Raw genomic sequence first — 24,285 nt, forward strand, 5'->3', positions numbered from 1 at the left:
ATCCCTCCCCCCAAACATGTAGACACACACATGGTCAAAACGGATACAAGGAAAAGGGCTGCAAAGGTAGAAATGATTCTATAAAATATTATATTAAGAAGGAGAATAAGGAAACGGAAGGAAGAAGGTAGTGAGGCAAGACTGATGTTCTGAACTGGTCTGTTGACCCATATTTGCAGGGAGTAGGGGGGTAAGCTGCATGTCTTGTTGTGAAGGTCTCTGACCTGGATTCTTAAATGAAATCATGGCTTATTGTCTTTCAGGTTGGATGGTAGCAGCCATGGGTTCTGTTGCGATGTATCCAGTAAGCAGGACTTTACATATCATATCAAAATTGCCCCTTTTTTCACTTGCAAAGTGTGTTTGAACTGGAGTCCAGCATGCTTCCAATCCTAATACCAATAGATTAATGGGAGTTAGAAAACCAGGGCCAAATTCTGTCCTGTGAGTGTGGAGCCCAATCTTCCCTCTCCTCCCTGTATCCTAAGCAGCCAGTGGATTGCCCTCCCCTTGAGCACCTGTGCAAGGTGAGATGGTATCTAAGCTAGGATTAACCTTTTGCTCATGAGCATCCAATAGTGCCACTTCCTCCCTTTACCAGATGCTGCTGCTCCATTGGAAACAGTCCATCCTGTTTAGAATAGAACAAAGAATTAAATGAGAGATGGGTTGGAACCCCTAAACTTTGGGGTATTTGCTTCCTGAACCCAATATTAATCTGAATGTTGCCAATGGTTCCCTAGTTAGAATGGGTCCAATGAAAACCTGGATCTGGACTCTTAAGTGTGTTTGAATACGGGATCCAAATCCAATTGTTTTGTGGCTTGCTTCTATGGCTGTATTAAGTGTCTTGATGTTATTGTAACCAGTCCCTGAGCTCACATTCTCCCTCTCTCTTTCTTTCTGCTCAGTGCACCAGCAGCCCCATCAATGGTAAGTTTCTCACCAAATAATTGCCCATTACAAATATTTCAGATAAGTCCTTTTTATACCTTTGCTCCATTATCTCTAGCTGTGTGTCTTTCTTTCTTGAGCAGAAGCTGCCGTATGTGCCCCAGTGAAAAGGTAAGCGAGCCATCAGAAAATAATCCCAACCATAGGGTTCATTTGGGAGGATGCACGTTTGCCAAGGGACGTTGCTGGGGATGGAAGGATAATGATAATAACCACACGTAAGCAGCACCTTTGTTCCTGGAGACTCCCAGAGCATGGTACTACATAGAGCATTTCCCAATGAGTAAATATTTGGGTGGCAGTGGCATGAGGGAAAGAGAGGGGAGGTTTACAGAACAGCCAACTGGAAGTAGTTTGAGGGATTATGCATATTCAGAACTAGCCGGGGCAGAATGTCTCCTCGGAGTGCCAGGAAGGCATGCTCTGCAGTGGAATAGCTACTGCTGAAAACACTCACTGCATTCAGACCTTGTGGAGATCTCAACTTGGCCCAGTGTAAATAGTTATTAGAAACTGTGCCCAAGACTTGAACAGGACAGACCTTAGCCTGGATTTAATTTGGTTTCTGCAAATGTTGCCATTTTTGCAAATATCCACTGAGCAGCCGTGGCAAATAATTTTTGGGCAATAGGTCATTCGCTTTCACCATTTGGTATCCAGTATTTGTTAGTTGTCGTGTGATTGGTCACCAAGGTCACACTGTGTTGTTTCTGCTCCCTGATTGGCTGACTGAAACTTTTTAAAGAGAAGAGTGACATATTGCTAACTTCAGTCGTGAATACCTGGATGAATGAAATTTCATGCTCAGAATTGGAATTTGCAAACATTTTTCCCTAATATCCAGTGCCCATCCAACTACTCCTGAATAATGCGACCCCATGGATCATGGGGAGCCGAGCTTTTATTTGCAAAGATATTTCTGGACCTGTGTGTGATATATGTTACGGTTCCTCCAGTTCTGCCACTCAGAATTGTCGCTTTGCCGGGTGAGGTTAACACGAAAATTGAGATAATTGCTTTTTCCCTACAGTGTCAGCAACGAGACACTCCTGATAATAGCCAGTGGTGAAAACTCCCCCTGCAGTATCACTTTTGGCCACTATGCATGTGCGCAGGTAAAGCTGCTGCTTTTCTTTCCATGGACAAGTGCATATTTTTATTTGAAAGTAATAAAGCCAGTTAACATCAAAGAAATCCCATCACCTCTCTCAGCACAACTGGTTACATCTGGTGTGGCCAGCGCGTGGTGCGTGTTCAGATTCCCAATACCGGGCCCACAAGATTCTGAGACATGAAATACGGTCAAACATTCCTTTCATGTGGGAGCTTCTGTTTCCCAGGAGTGCCTTAAACAATAAACTAATGACTAAAGCACTGTGCTAAAGTTAATAGCCAGCAGCTTTATCAAATGTACCCAGCTCTGGTGAAGGGCTGCAAAGAACTGATTAACAATCCCCAAATGCCCTACCCCATTATCAGTTGATCTTGTGTAAAACTTAGGGTGGAGTCTGTTACTCTGTCTAGTTCCAAAGTCTTGGTCTGGAATGCGAAGGTTGTTCCAGAGGCAGCCCTCCTTAAATTAGCTAGATCCCAGCTGGCATTTCGAGTCTGTGTTTGAAGGGAATTAGTGGACTCTACCATTGCATTATCTTCCAGACCAATTCCTTTGGGATCATCCTGATTTTCATAGACTCATAGGACTGGAAGGGACCTTGAGAGGTCATCTAGTCCAGCCCCTGCACTCATGGCAGGACTAAGTATTATCTAGACCATCCCTGACAGCTGTTTGTCCAACCTGCTCTTAAAAATCTCCAATGATGGAGTTTCCACAACCTCGCTGGGCAATATATTCCAGGGCTTAACCACCCTGACAGCTGGGAAGTTTTTCCTAATGTCTAACCTGAACTGCCCTTGCTGCAATTTAAGCCCATTGCTTCTTGTCCAAGCCTCAGAGGTTAAGAACAATTTTTCTCCCTCCTCCTGGATGGGGCGATACCATCTTTTTAATCCCAATTTATAGGAAGGTGGGGCAGTGAAGGTTTCAGACAATCGGAGCCCAAGAAATGTCGTCACAGTGTGGGAACAAATGTGTTTGTACCATCTGCCAAATCACCAGAGATGGCAACTCTCGCCCACCGGGACAGGATAGCCTTTGAGCAGAGGAAAAAGAGAGTTGAGAGCCTGGAAAACTTATGTAACGTAGCTCACGTCTGTATTCATTCATGGTTCTTGGCAAGGTTGCCATCTCACTAGCAACTTTACCCAACCAGATCTAGTGCAGTTTTTTGTTTATATGGAAAATGTTAACAAACACATTTTTGTCGAAATTTTTCTTCAAAGGTTTTTGGCGTTTTGGTTTTTTGATTAAAACTTGAACAATTTCATTGGAATGGGGCTATTTCCCCTGAAAATGTGCATTTTGACAATAAAGAATGTTTTTTGTTGAAAAAACGTTTTGAAGTAAAATTCTTGACCCTGTCTAAGCTCTACCCTGATTTTGAGGGATGTGTAGGTTGAGCTATGTGGGCTAGGACATAGGATCAAATTCAGAGATGTGGCTAAGTCTAGAAGGAATCTAAGCTGGTATAACTTGAAACCTTCTTTTGACCCCTCACCCAGGGCCGGATTTACACCTGACACGGCCCTAGGCACAGCATCTTCAGCCCACCCTGTCTACAGCTGACCTTTGTGTTTTTCATAAAAAATGAAACGTTTAACCCACTTTTAACTTTTCGGCGCACCTAGGCACGTGCCTACTCTTCCTAATTGGAAATCCGGCCCTGCTCTCACCATAAGAGCTACACCACTTCACACTCCCTTATGCTCGTTCATTGATAGGCAAGTATAAATGGGTCTTAGAGAATCTGAGATCCTATACAGGAGTCTATGCACCAAATAATCTCTGAACATTGTTTTCAATCTTTACACTATGTATAATTCCCTTTTCTTTTCCAGAGCACTTGGCTCCAGGTTTTCAAGGATGATTTCCTCAACTCCTTATATCCTTGCCTCAGCTCCAAACCCATCAGTGTTATGGATTCCATGTATTCCATTTTGTTCTTTTCCAAGTTGCACCCCAATGTACTTGAAGCTGCCTTGGAGAAGTTCAATAACCGGGTAGGTGCCGTATATCTGATAGCTAATTCCTCTGAAATGTTAACTCCCGTGGAAGGGAGGGAAATCAGACACCAATGGGATTTCACAGTTAATATGGCAGTTCAGCTACTTTATTTAGGTCATTGTATTCTCACTTGGAGTTAAATCTAAAGAATGGCGCATCTCAATCAACCTGGCCTCCAGAATATGTGAGAGGTTCTTACCACCAAAAAAAAAAAAAAATTGTGGGAGAAATAGTTCTAAGCTAAATAACCAAAATTACTAGAAGAAATAAAATGTTGCACTAGATGTTGTTATTATTTGCAGTAATGCCCAGCAGTCCCAGTCAGGATCAGGGCCCCACTGTAGTAGGAGCTGTCCAAACACATAGGAACACATGATCCCTGTCCTGAAGTGTTAGGATTGATTCTATTCATTAGTGTAGAACACTTTGTGTGGATTTACATTGTTGTGTGTTTGGAAGTCAACATCTATGTGACTCTGTGCATTTTCTCCATGTTCCTTCCCTTCAGGTCTCTCATGTGCCTCTTTCGCAGGAGTGGAACGTGATTTTCTTCAACGGCATCTGGGAGAGAATGCTGCAAATGCCTGATGCAACTAGCCCCCCTATTTTGTCCCAATGGCTTGAGAGACTTCAGCCATTTGTGGTCAACCCAAAGGTCTTCACTTGTCTTCATGAGAAAAATACATCATGTGAAAGACTTCACAAGATGTGAGTGCTTAGCGCAGACCTTGAGATGCTGTAATTGCTGGAATGGGCAGCCTGCCCTCCCTCCATCATGCACAATAATAGCCAGATCCTCAGCTGGTGTGAAGTTGAAGTTTCATTCAAGGATTAGACTAGTTCCACTGAAGTTTCCAGCTGAAGCGATAGGTCAAAGATATAGCTGCCTTTATCCTAAGCACATCCCAAAATGACCAATACCCTGAAATAGTCAGAAGTCTCTCCCTTTACGTAATGGCACACAAACTTCAATGTACCCAGTTCTCTCTCCATTAAGGCCAACAGGGGTTAAGACTGGGAGGTGTCATTGATTTAGAAGACTTGAGAAAGAAAGTAATTCTTATAGGGAAGGAATATTATTTACTTGTCAGATTTTTATTTGGTGTGAGACAGAGATGGGGTGATCAGGTAGCTGCCTGGATTAGGATTGAGTCATATCTGAAATACAGGACTCTGTTAAGAGCCACAGTAAATTAAGATTTTTCAATCGGTCTCAACTCACACGGTTATTACATAGCCATGTTGGCAACGTGCTATCATTATTTTGGGGGGAGATACTTTACTGTACTGAGATGTGGCCTTCTAGATACACACACGAGCCTATTTGTACTTATAAATGAAGCTCCTCCGTGCAATGAAATCGACAAATCAGGTGATTTTATAGACGCACACTCAGTGCATGTGTCCTGCAGCCGTCACCGGTACCTTTTCAAAAGGGTGCCAGTGGAGTTAGCAATATGATCTCCATAGATGTTGTCGTGCAAGCCAGTCCCTGCATATGACTTTGAAACTGGACCATTAGGCTTTAGTTCACAACCTTGCATAGAGCATTCTCAGTGGGTGATGAGTAGCATGACTCCAAGTATAGCCTGCCGGTAACCTGCTTCTGAGAAGAATCTAGCCCTTCTGGATTTGGCTGAGTTTGGAACGTCTGCTTTTGCCTCTAGAGTTGCTGCCCTGGATGGCATCTATTCTACCCTCAAAGTGGAAGACCAGAGGAATATTTACAAAGGGCTTAAATATTATCTCACAGGGGGCGGTAAGTGACTTATCTCTACAGCAGAAAGAAGATTGGACTTTAAAACCCTAACGGATATAACGAGATTAGACACAATCTTTCTGATGGCTGGGGCTTCACAGTTTTACAGTGCATGAATATTCTCTTTAATGGATGTGGGATGTGTAACCTAGTAATTGATCAGGTTCAGATTCCTTGCCTATAGGGTTTCATAACACAAGGCTTTCAAATACAATGTACACAATGGTTTACATTCTGGCCAGCCAAACTCACAGCCTTCCGTGCCAAAGTCAGTACCGAATTTGGCCCAGGGCGTTTGAAAAAAACAGTTCTGCTAACTCAGCGAGGAGAAGGGAACCAACTAAAATGTCTACTTGTGTCGCATATTTCATCTAGCAGAAGGCCGTAGCGTGTACACAAACTTTAACCTGCATGCAAAGACCCTGTGGTGAATTCGAAGATGGCAATGAAATAGCTGTGGTCAAACGTTCCAAAGGCCCTTAAAGAGGCAGCTGGATATGCACACACAACCTCCATGTGCAGTTACTTCCTGAATGCACAAATGCAGGGTTTTTTGCACGTACCTTAGAGTTTGAGTGGGGAAAACCTATGGTGGTGAGCTGTCACTTTGGCGTATGAGGAATACAGATACCATGATGAACGTTATTTGAGGCAAACCAAACTTTTCTCTTTTGCAATTTTAAGAAAGCGGGGATGGGGGAGAATGAGGAGCTGAAGTATCTGGTGCACATTTAATTATTTATGTGAAACAGCAGATCATGTGCAGTTTTACTCAGGGCTGTACAAAACCAGCACAAATTAACGATGCTACATGTAAAGAACTATAGATTATTTATGTGCACAAACACTTGGGGAAATTTTCTGTTTATCTCTGCTCTGCATTCAGAGGCTAGTCGTCTCAGCTGATTTCAGATTGCAGTTTGGAGCCTTAGTTACGAGGGGATTATCCATGTTTTGCAGGATCAAAACAGAAGTGCTACAATGCAGCTCTTCCAAGCCTGAGTTCCACGGCTTGGTTTGCTAATTATTTGGGTTCCTTTATGGAGCATGCCCTAGAGGGAGACCTACAGCTCTTTGCTGATGAGCCAACTGTAAGTACATGCTCAGACGGGTGGAGGAGAATATGCAATGTGCAAAATATTAGCAGTGAAAACAAGTCCGAGGTGAGATGAGAGCAGCCAGCCTCAGGGTAACCTGCTCATTCCTCTTCCTCTCCTGCCCAAAGCCAGGAAGAGGAGAACATTTTAAACTTCTTTTTATTGGAACCTCTAAAAGGTTTTACTACTTTTGCTATTTACAGTAAAGGGTCAATTTGGGTCTTTTTTTACATCCAAGTTATTTTGCTCATCCCTCATTATAACAGAGGCAAGTTTCTGTACTTGCATTGAAATTGGCTTCCCAGATGGTAATTCCTAGAAGCCAGATTGGAGTCAGCAGCAACAACAGGCTTTACTCCAAGGCCGGACGGCTTTCTAAAAGAGATGTTATGACTCAGACAAAGGCTTGATGCAGACATTATTTGGGGAGGTTCTCTGGCATGTGTTATGCAGGTGATTGGATCAGATGATTGTAACTGTCGCTTCTGGCATTCAAAGCTGTGATTCCATGAACATTATCACCTGCAGAGAAACTGGCGCTCATCACATCACACTCTGATCATGAGAAAAGCAAAACAGATTACAAAAAATTAAGGGCCTGGTTTTCAAAGGTGCTGAGCATTCACTGCTCCCGTGAGGTCAGCTCCTTGACAAGCACAGTGTGGCTAACTGTCAGCACCAGTTGCATGATATTTGGTGTTTTTCTTGAAGTCTCAGCTCCTGGAATCATGTTATTACATGAGAAACTCAGCTTTTGCTTAAAGTATGTGTTTAGACCTCATGGTTTTCTAAATGAGCTTTAAAATGAGACCAAACTGTACCTCAGGGGCTCAGAAAACAGCGGCTAATTTAAACAAACCCCACATTTATTTATTGATTTTAAATATCACCATTTTTAAGCCACTCTACTGATTTTTGAGACCTGACTCATGAATTTTTAACACTTGAGGTGTAGGCCATACAAAAGCAGAGCCCAATATTTGTATCCTTCCCTCCGTTACCACTATTTATGCACAACTCATCATATCCAGAAGCCAAGATATTGCAGGGTCACATGTTTACAGCTGATGACGGTCATGTCAAGTGCATGCTCAGATTTTCCGATTACAATTTTTCACACGAAATCGTTTCTTCTCTTAGTTTAACTCCGACTAGTGACCTGTTGGAATCTCCTCATACAGATTCTCTTCTGATCTTGTCTGACTACCACATAGGGCCATGAGGAATATGATTAAAATGCCCATTCAAACTGTTTCTGCTTTTGCATGTCAACCCTCTCAGCTTCAGAAATTTGCCCGAGATCCAGTCAACTTACAACTGATCAGTAACCTCAGTTTACCCAGGGAGACGGCTGTGTATTACACCTCATTACTTACCTCTGCACCTGGCTTCCAACTAGCAAGGTAAAATACCACCACTTGCTTCTGCAGCTCACTTGTGGCGTACCTTGGTGCCTTGATATAGCTGTATCTTTGCTGTCTGCTGATTTCGAGTGGCTACTTCTAAATGATATTTAAAGCGTAATTCTGATCCTCAGAAGAACACTGTAAAATTGACCTCTTTTGGGGCCGAACAGAGCCCTCAGCGAATCAGGAGAAATCTGCTTTATCGTGCCCTCTGCCGACTGAAAACCAGTAGCACACAGGGTTATTCTGGGAAATCCGCGTTATGCCACAGCACTCTGCAGAGATTGGAAGAGCACAAAAGCCGAGGGGGATTGTGGGAAATCTGCAATGGCATGTAGAATCCCCTGCAGAATCCCACAAGATGCACATTTGCCTTTCATTGGTGGATGGAACAGACCCTCCGTTAACACTTGTAACTTTTGCCCACTTCCAGCCTCCCAGACAGATTGGTTTGCTACCTCAGCCCCTCTGCAGTGAGCGGCCTTGTCAGAAAGGATGCTTTAAGTCTGGCTCGGAGGATCACTAAAAACTGTGTCCCAAGTCCGATGCACAGAGGCAGCAGCGAGGAGAGGCCTGCACCTTCTCTGACAACTGAGGAGCGGCAGGTAAAGCCCTTGGCTGGTGCCCTGGCGCTCACAGCCCTGCTGAGGTGCGAGCCCTTCTCCAGAGCTTGTGAAAGAGCAATGCTCCCAGTGGATACAAACACATTTCCATGCCCCTGCTTTGCGCTTTGCAAGGGGAGAGCTCAACCCTGCACCATGTTAATAATACTTAGCACCCCAGTAACATTTTGCAAACATTCCCCCCCCCCCTCGAGACAGGGAAGTCCTATTATCCCCATTCTACCGGTGAAGAAATGGCGGCACAGACACATGAAATGATTTGTCCAATCAGTGACTGAGTGAAATGTCTGAACGCTGCTCAGATCCTGCAGCATTGTCCACAGAATGGGGACCTAGACAGACAGACAGAGAGCAGGGATTAGACCGGGGTAGGCAACCTACAGCATGTGTGCCAAAGGCGGCATGCGAGCTGATTTTCCATGGCACTCACAGTGTCCGGATCCTGGCCACCGGTCCAGGGGGCTCTGCATTTCCATTTAATTGTAAATGAAGCTTCTTGAACATTTTAAAAACCTTATTTACTTTACATACAACAATAGTTTAGTTATATATTATAGACTTATAGAAAGAGACCTTCTAAAAACGTTCAAATGTCTTACTGGCACGCGAAACCTTAAATGAGAGTGAATATAGGAAGACTCGGCACACCACTTCTGAAAGGTTGCCGACCCCTGGATTAGACCTTTCTGCTTAGTCCCATTTTCATTCCTTTAGACCAGCAGCTCTCAACCTTTCCCGACTACTGCACCCCTTTCAGGAGTCTGATTTGTCCAAGTTTCACCTCACTTAAAAACTACTTGCTTCCAAAATCAGACATAAATATACAGAAATGTCACAGCCCACTATCACTGAACAATTGCTGACTTTCTCCTTTTTACCATATAATTATAAAATAAATCGATTGGAAAATAAATATTGTCCTTACATTTTGGTGCACTGTCTCTAGAGCCATATAAACAAGTCCTTGTGTGAAATTTTAATTTGTACTGACTTCACTAGTGCTTTTTACGTAGCCTGTTGTAAACTGGGCCAATATCTAGAGGAGTTGATGTCTCCCCTGGAAGACCTCTGCGTAGCCCAGGGGTACGCGTACCCCTGGTTGAGAACACCTGCTTTAGAATACACTGCCTCCTTAACGTGGACATGCTACTGGCACCATCACTGAGGTCTTCTCTGTAAAATTCCAGTGATTAGGACTTCCAAAGACAAGGAACCTGAAATGACCCTCCTCCGGGAGCTGGTTCACCATCTTGGATATTCTGAATTGCTCCTCTGTCACTGTGGACTCTTTGCAGGTTGCAACCTTGTTGGTGAACAAATTTGAACGATTCCCTCCCGAAACCCTGAATGCCTTGGGTCAGGCTGCAGTCGGGCTCTCCATGTCGCAGATTGAGAATGGCACCAGCAACAGAGACCTCAAAGCGTCTCTTCCTTCCCTGAGTGAAGTTTATGGCTGGAATGCTGAACAGTCCAGCGCTATCGTTAACAAATTATTCAACTCTGGCTATCAGGTACAAAGAGCACAAGCCATGTGTGTATATTGCATCTGGTCTATCTGTCTTGTAGATCTAATCCGTTGATGTATGGCCAATCATTTGCCCGTCTTTATGATTATGCTGCAGATCTTGGATGCACAAAACCTGGCAGCACTAGGGAGTTTGGTGGCCGGCTTAAGCAGCAGCAGACTTCAAAGTCTGCCTCCAAAAGTGATCTTGGAAGCTGTTAAGATCCCTGGGTTTGCGAAGCAGATAGTGACCATGCCCTCTGCTCTGAAAGCGGCACTTGTGGAAAAGGTGAGGTCACTTTTCCTTTTAAGGTGGTGTCACTTGTAGGAAGAGCCTGAGGAGGATCGTGACTTTTCCTGGTTGAGAACTCTCTGTGTTGTGACTACACATAGGCGTGACCCAACATGCATACCTGCAGAGGCAATTTTCTGCCTGGCTTATTTATGCACTTACTAACAGGGCTGTACAGCAGGGGCGTGGCATTGCAATGTGTGTGGGTGGGATGGTCCTGGCTTCCTGCCATGATAACTCATAATAAAGCCTGATATCGCTCTTGGATGGGTCTCATTTTAGGCACAGGCCACAGCTCTGTCAGAAGGGAGTAAAAACGGAACTAACCTGGTTCATGGAGAATTCCACTCCCAGGGAAAGAGCCTGAGATGGATGGAAGGTTTAGGGCTTCTAGCATGTGAACAGCTGTGAGGGCCATTCAGAGACCCTCCCCTGGGCAGAGTGATATTCCGGTTTGCTGAGCTCCTTCTCTATATGCTGATTAATGGAGATAGGTATACATGCCACTCTTGCTGCAATTGCAGGGAATCAGCCCGTCTGCTGACCACGATTTTACACCTCAGGTTCACGTGAGAATTGTTCCAGACAAAGCAGAAAGAGACCAGGGCTAATTCCCCATCCCTCTTCAGTGTCACGGGCCGGCAGGAGAGCCTATGACTTCCGACTGGCATTCAAAGCCAGCTGTCAGACTCCCAAAGGACTGGCTTATAGCAACATTCTAGTTTGTGCTATTCTAACTTGCCAAAGCTCTGTGTGAAGAGTTAGGAAATTGACATGTCTTTGGTCACAATATTGCCCATGAACTGTGCCATTTGGCAGGCTGAGATATTATCTATGTTGACTCCAATTTCTAGCCTGCTGAACAATGTTAAGGCATAAAGGCAGGCATTGCAAGGAACTCTTCTTTGCTCTGTCTGCCTGGGCCTCACAGATAGATACACATCGCCCTAGGCCACTGTTCTTTGGCAGACCTTTCAGATTCACCTGCACCACTGCATTGACTCATAGCAGCTCTCACAGTCAGATAGATATGCCAAGCAGAAAACATTCCTTGGCATTAATTCTCTGGCGAATACCCAGAAGATCAGAGGGAAAACTGCCTGGCTCATCTTCAACCCGTAATTCCCTTCCCGATGATTGCTGTTTTTAACCTCCGCGTGGGGGTTGTTATATTTTTCAGATTGCTTCAGCTGCAGGGAGCCCCATCAACCTGGTTAAATATGTCCCAAACAGTCTGGCGAGCTACATCCCCAAATCACTGCTGGCTTTTGGTAACGAAAAGCCCAGCGTTCAAGAGCTCAACCAGAAACTGTGGAGCCGGGAACAAGTAAGCCATCTCGTCACTGCCGTCAGTTGCAGCTGGGGGCATGTGCAGTAGTTCAGCCCTGCCCCCATGAGCTGTCTAAGAACAAAGCTGAATGTACCGAGAGGGTCGGAACGTGTTGAGTGACACTCTAACATTCTCTTTGGCTTGGTTCTGCAGGCCGCCATGTTTTTCGATGCTGTAATAAAGACAGAGTCCAACTTCAGCAGGTAACATTTCTTTTTCCTCTCTCTGCTTTTCCATGTGTGCCGAGCCATTGTCCTGATTTGCAGGTGCTCCTCAAATTCAGCCATCGTAAGAGAAAGGACAGGCCCGGAAAACCCAACAGAATGGGTTACGCTTACAGGTGGTTTGCAACATTTGTCCATAACTAGACATGTTTCCTAAAATGAAGTTCCTGGCCCAGGCCCACTGCCTCTCGAAGGCCTTAGCGTACTCTGCTTGTCTCTAGAAAACAGTCCTAATTGAGAAACCCTATTGCAGTTTTATTTCAATGACTAAAATGTTATGGGGCCTGTCTCTCTCTCCAGCTACTGTGTGTCTGGGGCAAACATAGAATCAGAATCAAGGTCATGCTGATTTTACAATATATGCTTTTTTATAGGGAAAGCAATTCACTTTTTAAGGGCTCCAGCTCTATGGACCCTGGGAGAAATAATGAAGAAATTCCTCCAACTTGGGCAGCTTCTGTTGGGAGAAATGCTACTGCTCTTTGATTGCCTCTTTGAGTCCCTTGACCATGTTTATCTGGCTGAGGATGGCCTCCTGGACTGCAATAGATAAAGGGCAGCATGGAGCCTTTGGCTAGAACTGTTCTCCCACCCTGAACTTATTCTTGATGACCCCAAGTATGGGGAATTTTAGGGCTTGAAGAAGAGCTGGGAGGGACATCGTAGAATATCAGGGTTGGAAGGGATCTCAGGAGGTCATCTAGTCCAACCCCCTGCTCAAAGCAGGACCAAATGCCCAATTTTTGCCCCAGATCCCTAAATGGCCCCCTCAAGGATTGAACTCACAACCCTGGATTTAGCAGGCCAATGCTCAAACCACTGAGCTACCCCTCTCCCCAAACGACAAGGAGGCGCTCCTAATAAACCTTATTTCGCTCTAGTCTTTGAACAGTCGGGAGGAACAGGTTAAACCAGTCTAAGAAGGATCCTTGAGGATGTACAGCCTCCTGGCTGGTATGCCTACCCACACCCCATGTATGCTACTGTGTGCATGTTAATTCTAGAAGATCAGTACCAACTCTTCTTTTCTGAAGAACTCCCTCACTGCACCTAACTTGCTTCCTTTGGATTTTCAGACTTTCCCCTTCTGTCCTCCAAGGCTTCATCTGTGCGGCAGCCAATGAGATGGAAACAGAGAGATTTCAGCAGCTTGCCAAAGCCATGAAGCAGAAGAATGTCAAGCTAGGAGAAGACCAGGTCAGTCCCCACGTACACAGAGTGCCACGTTGCTGTTGTCATGAAGATGTTCCAAGGCTGAGCCCATTTACCAAGAACCCTCACGCTTTAGGGAGAATGTGTCCTAGCTCTGAACCACATGTGACTCTGAATCGCAGCCATTACTTTGGCAAGGTCAAAACCTGGCTAACAAGGTTTTGGAAGAACCTAAACCTCTTCAGACTTAGCACCACTCTCTCTGTTTTTTTCCCCCCAGAAGAGATATTTGTTGTTTTCTCTTCTTTCATCTGAACTCTGGTTTATTTTCAGCTGAGTTGTTTGTCTAAGAGGGTGACGCTCAACGGCATTCCCAAGGATTTAGACAACTATCCGAAAGACATGCTGCTGTTTTTAAGGTAACTTCACAAAGGCTTTCATCTTGCTGCCTTATTCCAGCTGGGTAAAGAAGGAACAGAGTCACTGAATACCATAAAATACCTAGCGATGCATCAGTCTATGCACACATCCCCATCATATCTGGGCAGCATCAGTCAAGTAGAATGAAATGCAATAAGAAAACAAACTGCAGAAAAGATGAAAACTGAATTAGATTTTTAACTTCTTTTAGTGGTAATAATCTAGGGGGTGTTAATAATAAAGGTACAGATTGCTTAGCAAAATGTATTTTTGTCTTGATAGTCTCCCTTTTAGAACACAATGGATTTTTATTCCTTCCTGGCTTTGTGAATATTTTCCCTTGCAACATCTAGTGAACCAGAAAAGTCAGACTGTACGGCCGAATTTCTCTACGCTGCCGATATCCTGCTGGGCTTCTGTATCCAGAGCATCAGACGTGAACAGCGCTAGCTTGGGTTTCAAAGCAGATTTCCCAGGGAGAAAAGTAATTGAAAAGAGAGACACATTCGGGTCTCTGGGAAGAACAATTGCAAATGTTTGGGATGTGAAATAAACTGTAGAATATGGATGATGGGACAGGGGGTGTGTTTCAGCTTACGTGGATTTGAACTTAACAAATGTATTGTTTAATAAGGTGCTCATGGAGTGTTTGCCTTTCCAGCCCTTCAGATTATGCAGGGACAGGAAGCTGTCAACAGTACTTCAGTAACATTGGGGAATCAAACATTGACCTGCTGCAGAGAGATTCCCCGCAGCGGAAACAGCTGCTATTGGAAGCTTTAGCTTGTTTGGTATGCATTCAGTAACATGGATGAACAATCCAGGGTCCCCGGAACTGAATGCTGGGCTGAGAACAATGATTGTGTATCTGCAAACAGGAAAAGGGGCTGAGTTTTAATTCTTAACATTTGACGGAATGAATGTTGCAAATCAACAAAACCTGAACGCTATATTGTAGGCTGCGTGGCCTTTCCCCCAGATCATAGTCTCCAAGGCTGTCAGCTCACACAAATTTCTCCAGCCACCAGGGTTGTGTGGCCACAGAGGACAATATACATTTCTCCTGTACGGAACCCAAGAGCCGTATGGGATTCAGAATATAACTGCAATGAGACTAGTGTGAAAGTGTCACCACTGACCTGGGTGGGACGGACTCAGAACTGTTCACCTGTGTGGCATAAGCCCTATACAGCTCAGAGCTAACAGACAGTGTCCTTTAGCTCTGTGGTTTTGGAGCAGAGGGATCTGAACTCTATACCCATGAGGGATGAGGTTCTGAGTGGTCACAGACTGTAGTAAAGAGACACCTGTGGAATTCTTCTGTAAGTGGCCATGAATTTGGGATAATGCTATGGAAAGGAAGTGCTCTGGCCCATGTCTTTTAACATATGAATCTCAGATGCTTTGAGAATGTAGAAACAAGTGTCACCTGAAAAAAAAGAGCTGTAGGAACCATTCTGGATCAGCCCATTTGTCCATCTAGTCCAGTGTCCTATCCTGCCATTGGTCCTGGTAGTCCAGTACCAGAGGAAGGGGTGAGGGATTAGGTCACCGGCAGGACAGGAGAACAAGGAAAGTATCAGGAAAGGTGCTTCCACGAGAAGGCAGGCTTGTTACACCAACAAAACTGCCCCACCCCCAGATGCACCTAGCCCAGTGTGCAGTGCTGAACAGGGGAGGCAAAATTCCTTTCTGACCTCTGCAGAACTGAGTCTGTGCCTGGAGGCATGAGGGTTGATTTCCCATATTAGATCCTTAGCCTGCACAGCAAGAACCTCTGCAGAAAGGATAGAGAGGCCCAAGCCACATCTATCCATGAACTCTGGGGAAGCACAGACCCAAATACACACATCACAAGCCTGGCCTCTATCAAAGGCCTGTGGATGAAATTCAAGCCACAATCCAGATCCAAACTCTGTGTCTAGGACTCCCCGCTAGGGAATACGAATGGTCAGGAGCACTGTGAATTCTCCAGAGTTAGTATTCTTCCCTTTTTACTGATCACATCTATTTTATGAACCTAGAAAATTCCTGGCACCCTGGTGAGCGAAGAAAACGCAGAGATTCTGGGCCACTTGGTTTGTGACCTTGGTGAAGAATACATCAGAAGTTCCAATGGGAGTTTGCTGCCACAGTTAAATCAATGTGAATCCTTCGTGCCCAGTCAAGAAGAGGCTATTAGAAATGTCCTCAGCAGCGGAAGCACTCAGTTCGGGTAGGATTGCCATTGGATTTGCTTCCTTTGGGGTTTACAGAGTCGATCAGTTCAGATGAAGCTTCTGGGAACAAGCTTTCCCACCTGTTTCTAGTTGGATCAGAAATATAGTTAGAACTGCCATTTCTCTTAACAGTCTCAGCCCTTCTGAACCTGCCCAACACCTGGAAAGGCAGATGCAAGACAAACTTGGGGTGGGGAGAAATAAGTTAACCAAACTTTTCTGAACCTCAGAGGTTTTGACTCAGATTCAGGTGGCAGTATAGATCTAGGCTGGATGGTCTAATAGTTAAGCATTATTAGCCTGTGAGCTATGGAGACCTGCAGTTCTAGTCCTGGCTGTGACACGGACTGCTGAATAGGAAGTCATTGAATCTCTCTGTGCCTTCCCCCATCTAATGTGAAGGTAGCAGTAATTTCTCTGCCTGCAGAAAGTGCTTTGTGATCCTTGCATGAAATGAGCAACTATAAAAATTCAGAGTTCTTTGCTATTCATTCTTTGTATTAATTTAATTATTAAAACTGGCTCACCGATCCCAGAGTTCATATCCCCAGTGATGACGATTCCTGTTGGAGAAAAGTGGTGAGAGGATTATATGATGCAAACATTTCCATATTTTTTTTTCAATCAAAATGTTACAAGGCCATAAGCCCTGCAGCTCCTAGTACGAAAAGGATCCCAAAGTAGCTCTCCCTCTTCTGGAAGCTGATCAAGCACGATTTCCTGTTTTCAGGCCCCCTTCAAACTGGTCAGCTTCCATCCTGAATGAGCTCAGTGGACTGTTCCATCTATTTGATCGTAATATCTTGCAAAAGATTCCTCAGGTATGTTACCAACAGGCATCTGCCTGCTTCCTGAAGTGTCCAAGGTGTGTGTGCAAAGCCTGACTTTGCTTCCAGTGAAATGGATAGCAAAACTCCCATTGCTGTTACCAGTGCAAAACCAAGCCCCCGTTGCAAACAGCTTTATTTAGTGTGGCTAAATTACTGGCCAGGCTTGGCTTTATAGCACCAGTTTGTGTATGTCGCGAGTGATGTTATTGTGGCAACGGGTACCAGCTTTCCAGTGAAACTGGCAGGAATAGAGATCTAGATGATTATCACACTGTAGATTGAACACGCTAAAGTAATGCTGTAGGTGGTGACTGGGAAAGTTTATGCAACGTTATTTAAATAGAACAGGGAGTACAGGGGGTAGCTACACTTTGGTGTGGGGGGGGGGTGTGTGCGCACCACTGCCCTCTAGTGGACAGAACGCACCAGACCTGCTTGAGCCTTTGAAAGTCTCCCACCCCTTCATGCCTGCATCAGTGAAGCGATTTCTTTGGCTCGCCAAGGAATGGTCACTAACACCTGGAGCAGGTGGTGGTGAGTTCAAGTCTCCATAGTTCTTGTAAACATTCAGCTGAGTGACAAGGTTCCTGGCTGTGTAAGTGGTCACAGAGAAACACACAGGAGCTGCAAACCTCATACCCCTGCTGATTTATTTTCTTTGCAGAACGTTTTAACCCCTTGGCTGAAAAGTTTTATGCATGATTCACCTTTGCCGAGGGAGCAGCTGGCCTCCATTGTTAAAAACCTCCTGCCTTCCAGGTGGAAACGCGCTGCTGGTACGTGGGATGCTACCTCGGCACATCGATTTCAGCCTGACGCTCCTCTGTTTTTAGTTACCCTTGGCCCTAGTGACAGGACTCAGGCTGGTTCTTGTGGGGCCTCCCGTGAACATCTAACCAGAGCTCCGCCTTGCATCTGCCACAACCCTGGGAAACCCCAAACCCACCTGATGACCCAGTTCCATGGAAGGGCCTAGGTGGCTGCGGGGGGTCTCCTGGCTATTAATAATATCCTGAGTTAGATCTTGGCATGTGGAAACTGAGGAAGGCAAAGGGCTCACTCAGTTGTGCCTGGCTTCGGGTAGGTGAACCAGGAGATTGAGGGGGCCCAAGGAGGCCTTCTCACCCACAGTGTTTGTACCCCATGGCAGAGCTGGGCATATGCCCACCACTTGGAGGGGCTATGTGTGTCAGGTGCGATGGCTGATGCTAGACTCCTCAGAAGGAACGGAGAGGGGAAGAGCCTTCATCCATCCCCTCCCTTCACTCTATTAAAGGGCAGTCTCCGTCTACATTTCTGGAGGGTTTGTGCAACTGCTGCAGCGCCCCCTAAAGGCACCATTTAGCTCTAATTGTCTTCTCCCGTCTTGGGTTTTCGGGTAACTGATAATGCAGGATTATGAGGCTGTAATTATTCAACGCTTAAAGCAAAAGCCCTGTCACGCTGGAGATGTCTGATACTTGCTTCCACAGAGTGCCCGGCGGATAAGACGATAACAGAGGAGGTGCTAATGGATGAGCTCATGCCTATTTACTATACCCCTGAGGAATTACAGGCCTGTTTGCAGGGTGTCACCCTGGTGGCGCATCTGGCCCAAATGGCGCAGTACCCCTTCACTGATCAGCAAATGGCTGTGCTGAAGAAGAAGCTGGATGAGGTAATGCACAGCGGAAGAACATCAAAGCATCTACTTGTGCATCTGTTTATAAGCTCTAGCTGTCAGGAAAGAGATCCAGAGAGCGTGTCCAGCTCTCTCCTTCCCAAGACGGCTGGAGGAGACGGAGTGAGCTTGTGTCTGAGCATGACCAGACTGCGAGTGTGGGTGAAAGAGTGATGCAGAGAGCGGGTGTGTGCGTGGGTGGGGTACTGGGGAAAGGAACTGGAGCATGTGCAGGGAAAGAGAACAGATCTATTCATTTGTGTACCTGTTAGTCCTGCTTCTCCATTGCCCTACAGCCCTCTGACACCCTCAGAAAAATATAGTGAGTTACCATGATTATAATATCCGTTTGTCCACAGATGTATCCCAACGGATACCCTGAGAAGATAATTCCCAACCTAGGGGCCATCTCTTCCTTTGTCACCATCGACGACATTAAAAAATGGAATATAACCTCAGCAAATACGCTTGCCTTCCTGCTAAGCAATGAGCCTCCTGATGAGCAGGTAATAAGCTACCAGCTCAACGCTTACTTGTTTGTTTGGGTTTGCTCCATGGTTTGGGAGAGCCTTATTTTTGTGGGAGCTGCTTATTTTATTCAAAGTTGGGTGGCCCACCCTGGATCACTGGACCAACCTTTTGTATTTTATTTTTGGTTTTGTGCGTAGTGGACATTTGCTTCGCTCTGGGGGGCAGGGGAGGGAGGAATACTTCCAGGTGATTCAACTTCTTTTTAAAAACATTTGTAGGCTGCTGTAATTATCACAAAATACACTGACTTGGGAAACCCACTGAACGTCACTGCTCTGAATGCAATTGGTAGAAGATATATGTGCCTTCTGTCAGAGCCCCAGTTGAAAATGATAGAGCCCAGCAACCTCAAGTGAGTGAAGGATTCGACCGTCTTTGTTTCTATTTTCCCATTCCTTTTCTCTTCATCAAACACAAACTAATCCAGGAAGCAGCGTGAACTATAATGGTGGTTAGTACCGAGATGTCAGGAACTGTACTCCCGACTCTGCCACTTGGGAGATGTGTGACCCTTGGGCATGTCACTTGACTTAACTTCTCTCTGACTATTGGCTTATTTTCTTCTTTACAACCCTTGACTTTTCTCAGTGGGTACTGGGGCATAGGGTTCTCATGTATAGCAAAAAGAAACTCTAATAATTGTCCATGATGGTGCAAGATTTCCAAAGGGAGAAGTGATGCAAGCTTTTATCTGCCCAAATCTTCCCTTTCCTCAGAATGGCCAAGTCACTGGACCCTTCCGCCTGCCCTCAGTCTACAAAAGACATCCTGTACCCCAAAGCTAAACAAGCTTTCTCCGACCAACGCAACCAGTTCCCGGCTTATTACAACCTCATCAAGCCATATCTAAGTACGCAGAAGGACTCCCTGACCAACATAAAGCAGTCCTGACAGTCAAGATGGGCTGAGCCTTCCGGTTGAGTCCAGATCAGAACTTCCGCAGAGTTTGAGAGTGTTTGGATCTGGGACGTGAAGGTTCGGGAGGGCTGGATCGGAGGTGTTGGTTTCAGGCCCTTTTATATTTTACAGCTGTGCAAAACTTTCACAAGAGATTGAGGGGGTGCAAACCTGCCTGATGTGAAATCCCCCCCAAATTTGTACATCAAACACTGATGGACCCAAACAGACACCTCTGCTGGGCTCCACATGGATGGGAGAGACTCACTGTAGAGACTGATGCGACTGTATTCAGTCTGATGGGACAACTTGAAGCAGGACTAGAATTCAAGGAGTTAGTCTCCGTCTCTATGGGAGAGTTCTGCCGGGGGCCCCAGGCTCATGGAGGCTGCATATACCATGAAGGTGTAAATAACAAGTCTTGGCCACATAATCAGCACGACCTGGCAAATAAGGTCTATGCAGACTAGAAACAGTCTGCCCTTCATGGCCTCACAGTTATTTGCACACTTCACAATCACTGAACATCTGGGGCCAAAGTCATCCCTGGAATGACTCCATTGATTTCCAAGGGATTGCCAGGGGATCCCTGTGGGTTTGTCTCAGAACATTAGCCATGCTTTCTGGGTTTGCTTTATTTTGTTTCTTTCCCACACCAGCCGGTGCTCCTGGAGAGGACCTAAGAGCTCTCAGCAAAGAGAACGTGAACATGGATATCAGAACCTTCATGAGCTTGAAAAAAGACTCTGTGCTGGTGAGTCTGACCGTACGGTGAAAAGTTGTTCCCTGACTCATGTCTGCGAGGCACTGGCTGGCTGATTCTGATCCCACTTACACTGGTGTCAGTCAGGAGTGGAGTGGAGTGGAGTGACACTCAGTGGAGTGACACCAGTGTAAAACCATTGTGAGATTGGAGTCGGGCCTGGGTGAGTCACTCCATCAGTGGAGTGACACCAGTGGAAGTGAGATCTGAGTTGAGCCCGGGGGATGCTGCCTCCAAAGGAAGGCAGATTTGGTTTGGAGCTTCATTTTGGATGTTTATCCAGATTTCGGGACTCTCCCAAGATCAGACTCTCTAGGAGTAGCAGCAGCGGTCGAGACCAGGGCCCCATTGTGCTCAGCACTCTACAAACACTTATTTAGAAGAGAATGCCTGCCCCCCAAAGCTTACTTCTGAGCCTCCTAGCTTTGGTCTGGGCCAGAAATATAATTGGTAATATTACATTTTATTTACAATACAGAAGCCCCTTTTGAAAATCTTGCCCTCAACTGTTCTATTTTGCTTTTCCCCTAGAATCTAACAGCTGACGATATCAAGGGCTTGCTGGGACTAAATCTTGAAGATCTGAAAAAAGAACAATACAATTCACCTTCAAAGGACTGGATCCGACTGCAGAGACAGTCCGAGCTGGATAAACTGGGCATTGGGCTCACTGGGGGAATACCAGATGGATATATCAGTATTCCACCCAAGTTTGAAAGTATGAAATACACGGCTTTTGGGTTCCATTAACTGTGCTTAGACGCCTCTTTTTCTGATAAAGCAGGGAAAGTCGTGACAGTTTCTGGTCAAGAAGTTTCACAGTTGTGTGACACCAACAGACTCCAGTCGTTGGCAGGCAGGATCAAACCTGGGATCTCTGGAGCTAAATGCATGACCCTCTGCTGCATGAGCTAAAAGCCATATGGCCCTTAGCTAAGGCTGTAGAGTAGATGCATTTGTCTCTCTCTAAGTGGTCTCGGTGCCGGCAGAAGGGACAGAGCACCACGGCCCAGGAGGTGTGGGGGTTACAGTTGCATGTCAGTAAAGCGTTCTGTAAGTGCATGTCAGTAAAGCGTTCTGTGCCATAATTTACCAGGATTTTGAATCTAAGCAGTAAAGCCCAGTATTAAGATAAATAAACCAACAGCTTTATTGAAAACATCCATTCTGTCTGGAGAACTCAATAGAACCAACTAGACACTTCAAACATGTCCCATTCCAGCATGTGTTGGATGTTCGATGAAACCTGGGATGGATAATTTGGGAGGGATATTTCAGTTGTTCCAAAGTCCTAGTCAGGGGGTTGCAGATCTTCCATGGATGTTACTAGAGAGGACAGGAAATGATGGCTGCTGAGCTTTCAGTTCCTCGGCAGTTATATTTCTTCTGTAGAATATATATAATATATTCTCTATAATGTAACTCTTCTTCTCCTTTTTCTAGAGCCAACATCAGCCTCTCTGAGGACCAATGTCAGCACTTTCCACCTCCTGCCTGCGTTGCTCCTAAGTTTTCTTCTGACTTCATTCCTGTCATGAAGATCTTCACCCCAGGAAACAGGAAGGTGGAACTAAATCTTGATTTCTCTACGGCGTGTCACAGGAAGACACAGAAATATACAACTGAGGGGAAAACCCTATATCAGCAGGCAGCATGTGCGGAAGCAGTAGCCATCTTAGCTGCTTTCCTTTTTTTATTCATTCAGTTCAAAAACAAGATTGTGAGCTCTTCCAGGCAGGGACCCTCTGCTTGTTCTGCATTTGTACAGCACCTAGTGCCACGGGATTCTAGCCCATGACTGGGGCTCATAGGCCCTACCACACAATGCAAATAATAAATAATCCTAATCTTACCACATAACCTGTATGGTATTAGCCCAGTAGGCAAAGGGGTTAGAAGATGAGCTGGTATCGGGATATCGGGCATGCCCAATAACTTATCAAAAGCTTGCTGTTTGTCCACTGCAAGGATCTGTGGACTGGGCATGGAATCGCTGGGTGGTTTTTAAAAAAAACAAAAAACAAACTGGGCTGAAAATTGCAGAAGCGAGACGGCAGGATTAATAGCGCCATGCTCCATTCTGCGATGCACAGAACAGGGTTTAATTGTTTTGTGAGTATTGGCCAAAATAAACATTCAGGAATCCCGAACGTGTCTGTTACTCTTCCCTTGCCTTGCTGGCAAAAGCTGAAGTTTTTCAGCCCTGGTCCCTTCTGGCTGGGGAAAGTTTAATCCTCCTCTTAACACTCAGCTATTTTGCACCTCAGTGAGCACTGAAAAGGTGGTACTGTCCCTACCGGCCTCAATGAGTCACCTAAGCATGTTGGGCCAGCTTTCCCACAAGGGGAAGAATGCAGTCAGGAATCTCTGCTGGACACCAGCCTGAGACTTGCATTGCATTGATTGGCTCAATGAGTGATTGCGACAAACCCTGGGGCTGGAATAGGAGGAGAGGGCAAATATAAGATCAGGTTGTTGTGTGCACACCCTGATGGTCCTTGTAAATATAGACTGTGGCTATAACCAGGCCCCACTGCACGCTGCATGTTCTATAACCAGAGAGAGACGTGACAGACATTAGCCATGTTTTCCTCTTCTTTATGGGCAGCAGGTGTGGAATAGAGTGCCTGGGAGACATTGAGATCTGGTGTCACTGACTAGTTTCCCTTGACTTGGTTGGGGGCACAGAGATGGCAAGAAAGTCAGACAGCCCCTTGCCTCCTACTCTGCTGCTGATGCTCTCAGAGGGCCAGGATGGGTTGTCTGTGGCCAGCCAGGGTGCTGTCAAGAGGGTGCCACTCACTTCCTGTGCCCCCAGCCAGGGTCCCCTTGCCCTAGTGGAGAAGAGTAGTGGTAGAGTGGACAGAAGTTCAGTTGCCCTTACTTCTCCTGTGGCTGATGTCACTTGCAGGGGAGCTGAGGACAGTCCAGATGTTCAGGAAGCAATAAAGAATCTTCCTCACCAGGGGCAACCTCTGGCACTGGGCCACAGGGTTAAAAGCAGAGCTGGCTGGGAAATTTTCAGGGCATCTGTTTTTCATCAGAAGACATTGATTTTTGTCGAAACCGAAACTTCATGGCATGTACCAGGTTCAACAAAACTTTCAGTGGGAAGGTTTCTCAGGTCCAAGATGGAATTTTTGGTTAAAACCAGAGAGAGGGAGAAGAAAGTAAAGGCATTCCAGAGGAATATATCAATATCTTTCATCCAAGCAGATAGCTATGCAGTCTAGACCTTTTGCGCCCCATTAATTTTGTTTAGATGCCTCGTTTTTCTGATAACATAGGAGCAAATGCTCATGGGTCAACGAGGATTTCCAGCTTGGAAGTGTCACAGTTGACACATTTGCAGAGTTTAGGTGAGTATGAGCGACACAGAGCTGTGCCACAGGTCACCACAACTTTGAATACACGGGATCTCAGCAGTAAGGTAAATAATTTTGCAGCTTTATTGACATTGTCAATCCTAGCTGGAGATCTCTATAGAACTGACTAACCACTCC

General features: G+C 45.5%; 1 protein-coding gene across 1 annotated transcript; it reads left to right on the forward strand.

Moving 5' to 3' along the window:
* Positions 1–295: 295 nt before the first annotated feature.
* Positions 296–22,670, forward strand: MSLN (mesothelin; the record flags this gene model as incomplete). Its single annotated transcript, XM_084640335.1, has 27 exons — positions 296–304; positions 912–933; positions 1,038–1,065; positions 1,985–2,069; positions 3,910–4,071; positions 4,608–4,783; positions 5,743–5,834; positions 6,795–6,925; positions 8,213–8,334; positions 8,771–8,942; positions 10,256–10,471; positions 10,583–10,753; positions 11,937–12,083; positions 12,240–12,289; positions 13,387–13,507; positions 13,796–13,881; positions 14,544–14,673; positions 15,907–16,097; positions 16,832–16,922; positions 17,596–17,707; positions 18,404–18,588; positions 18,951–19,097; positions 19,341–19,474; positions 19,839–19,972; positions 20,679–20,773; positions 21,314–21,500; positions 22,226–22,670. The coding sequence occupies 27 exons, from the start codon at positions 296–298 to the stop codon at positions 22,318–22,320; spliced, it is 3,291 nt and encodes a 1,096-aa protein (XP_084496461.1). The 3' UTR covers positions 22,321–22,670.
* Positions 22,671–24,285: the final 1,615 nt, after the last annotated feature.

Source organism: Lepidochelys olivacea (assembly GCF_965140295.1).
Source record: "Lepidochelys olivacea isolate rLepOli2 genome assembly, chromosome: 10".
Taxonomy (NCBI): Eukaryota; Metazoa; Chordata; order Testudines; family Cheloniidae; genus Lepidochelys; species Lepidochelys olivacea.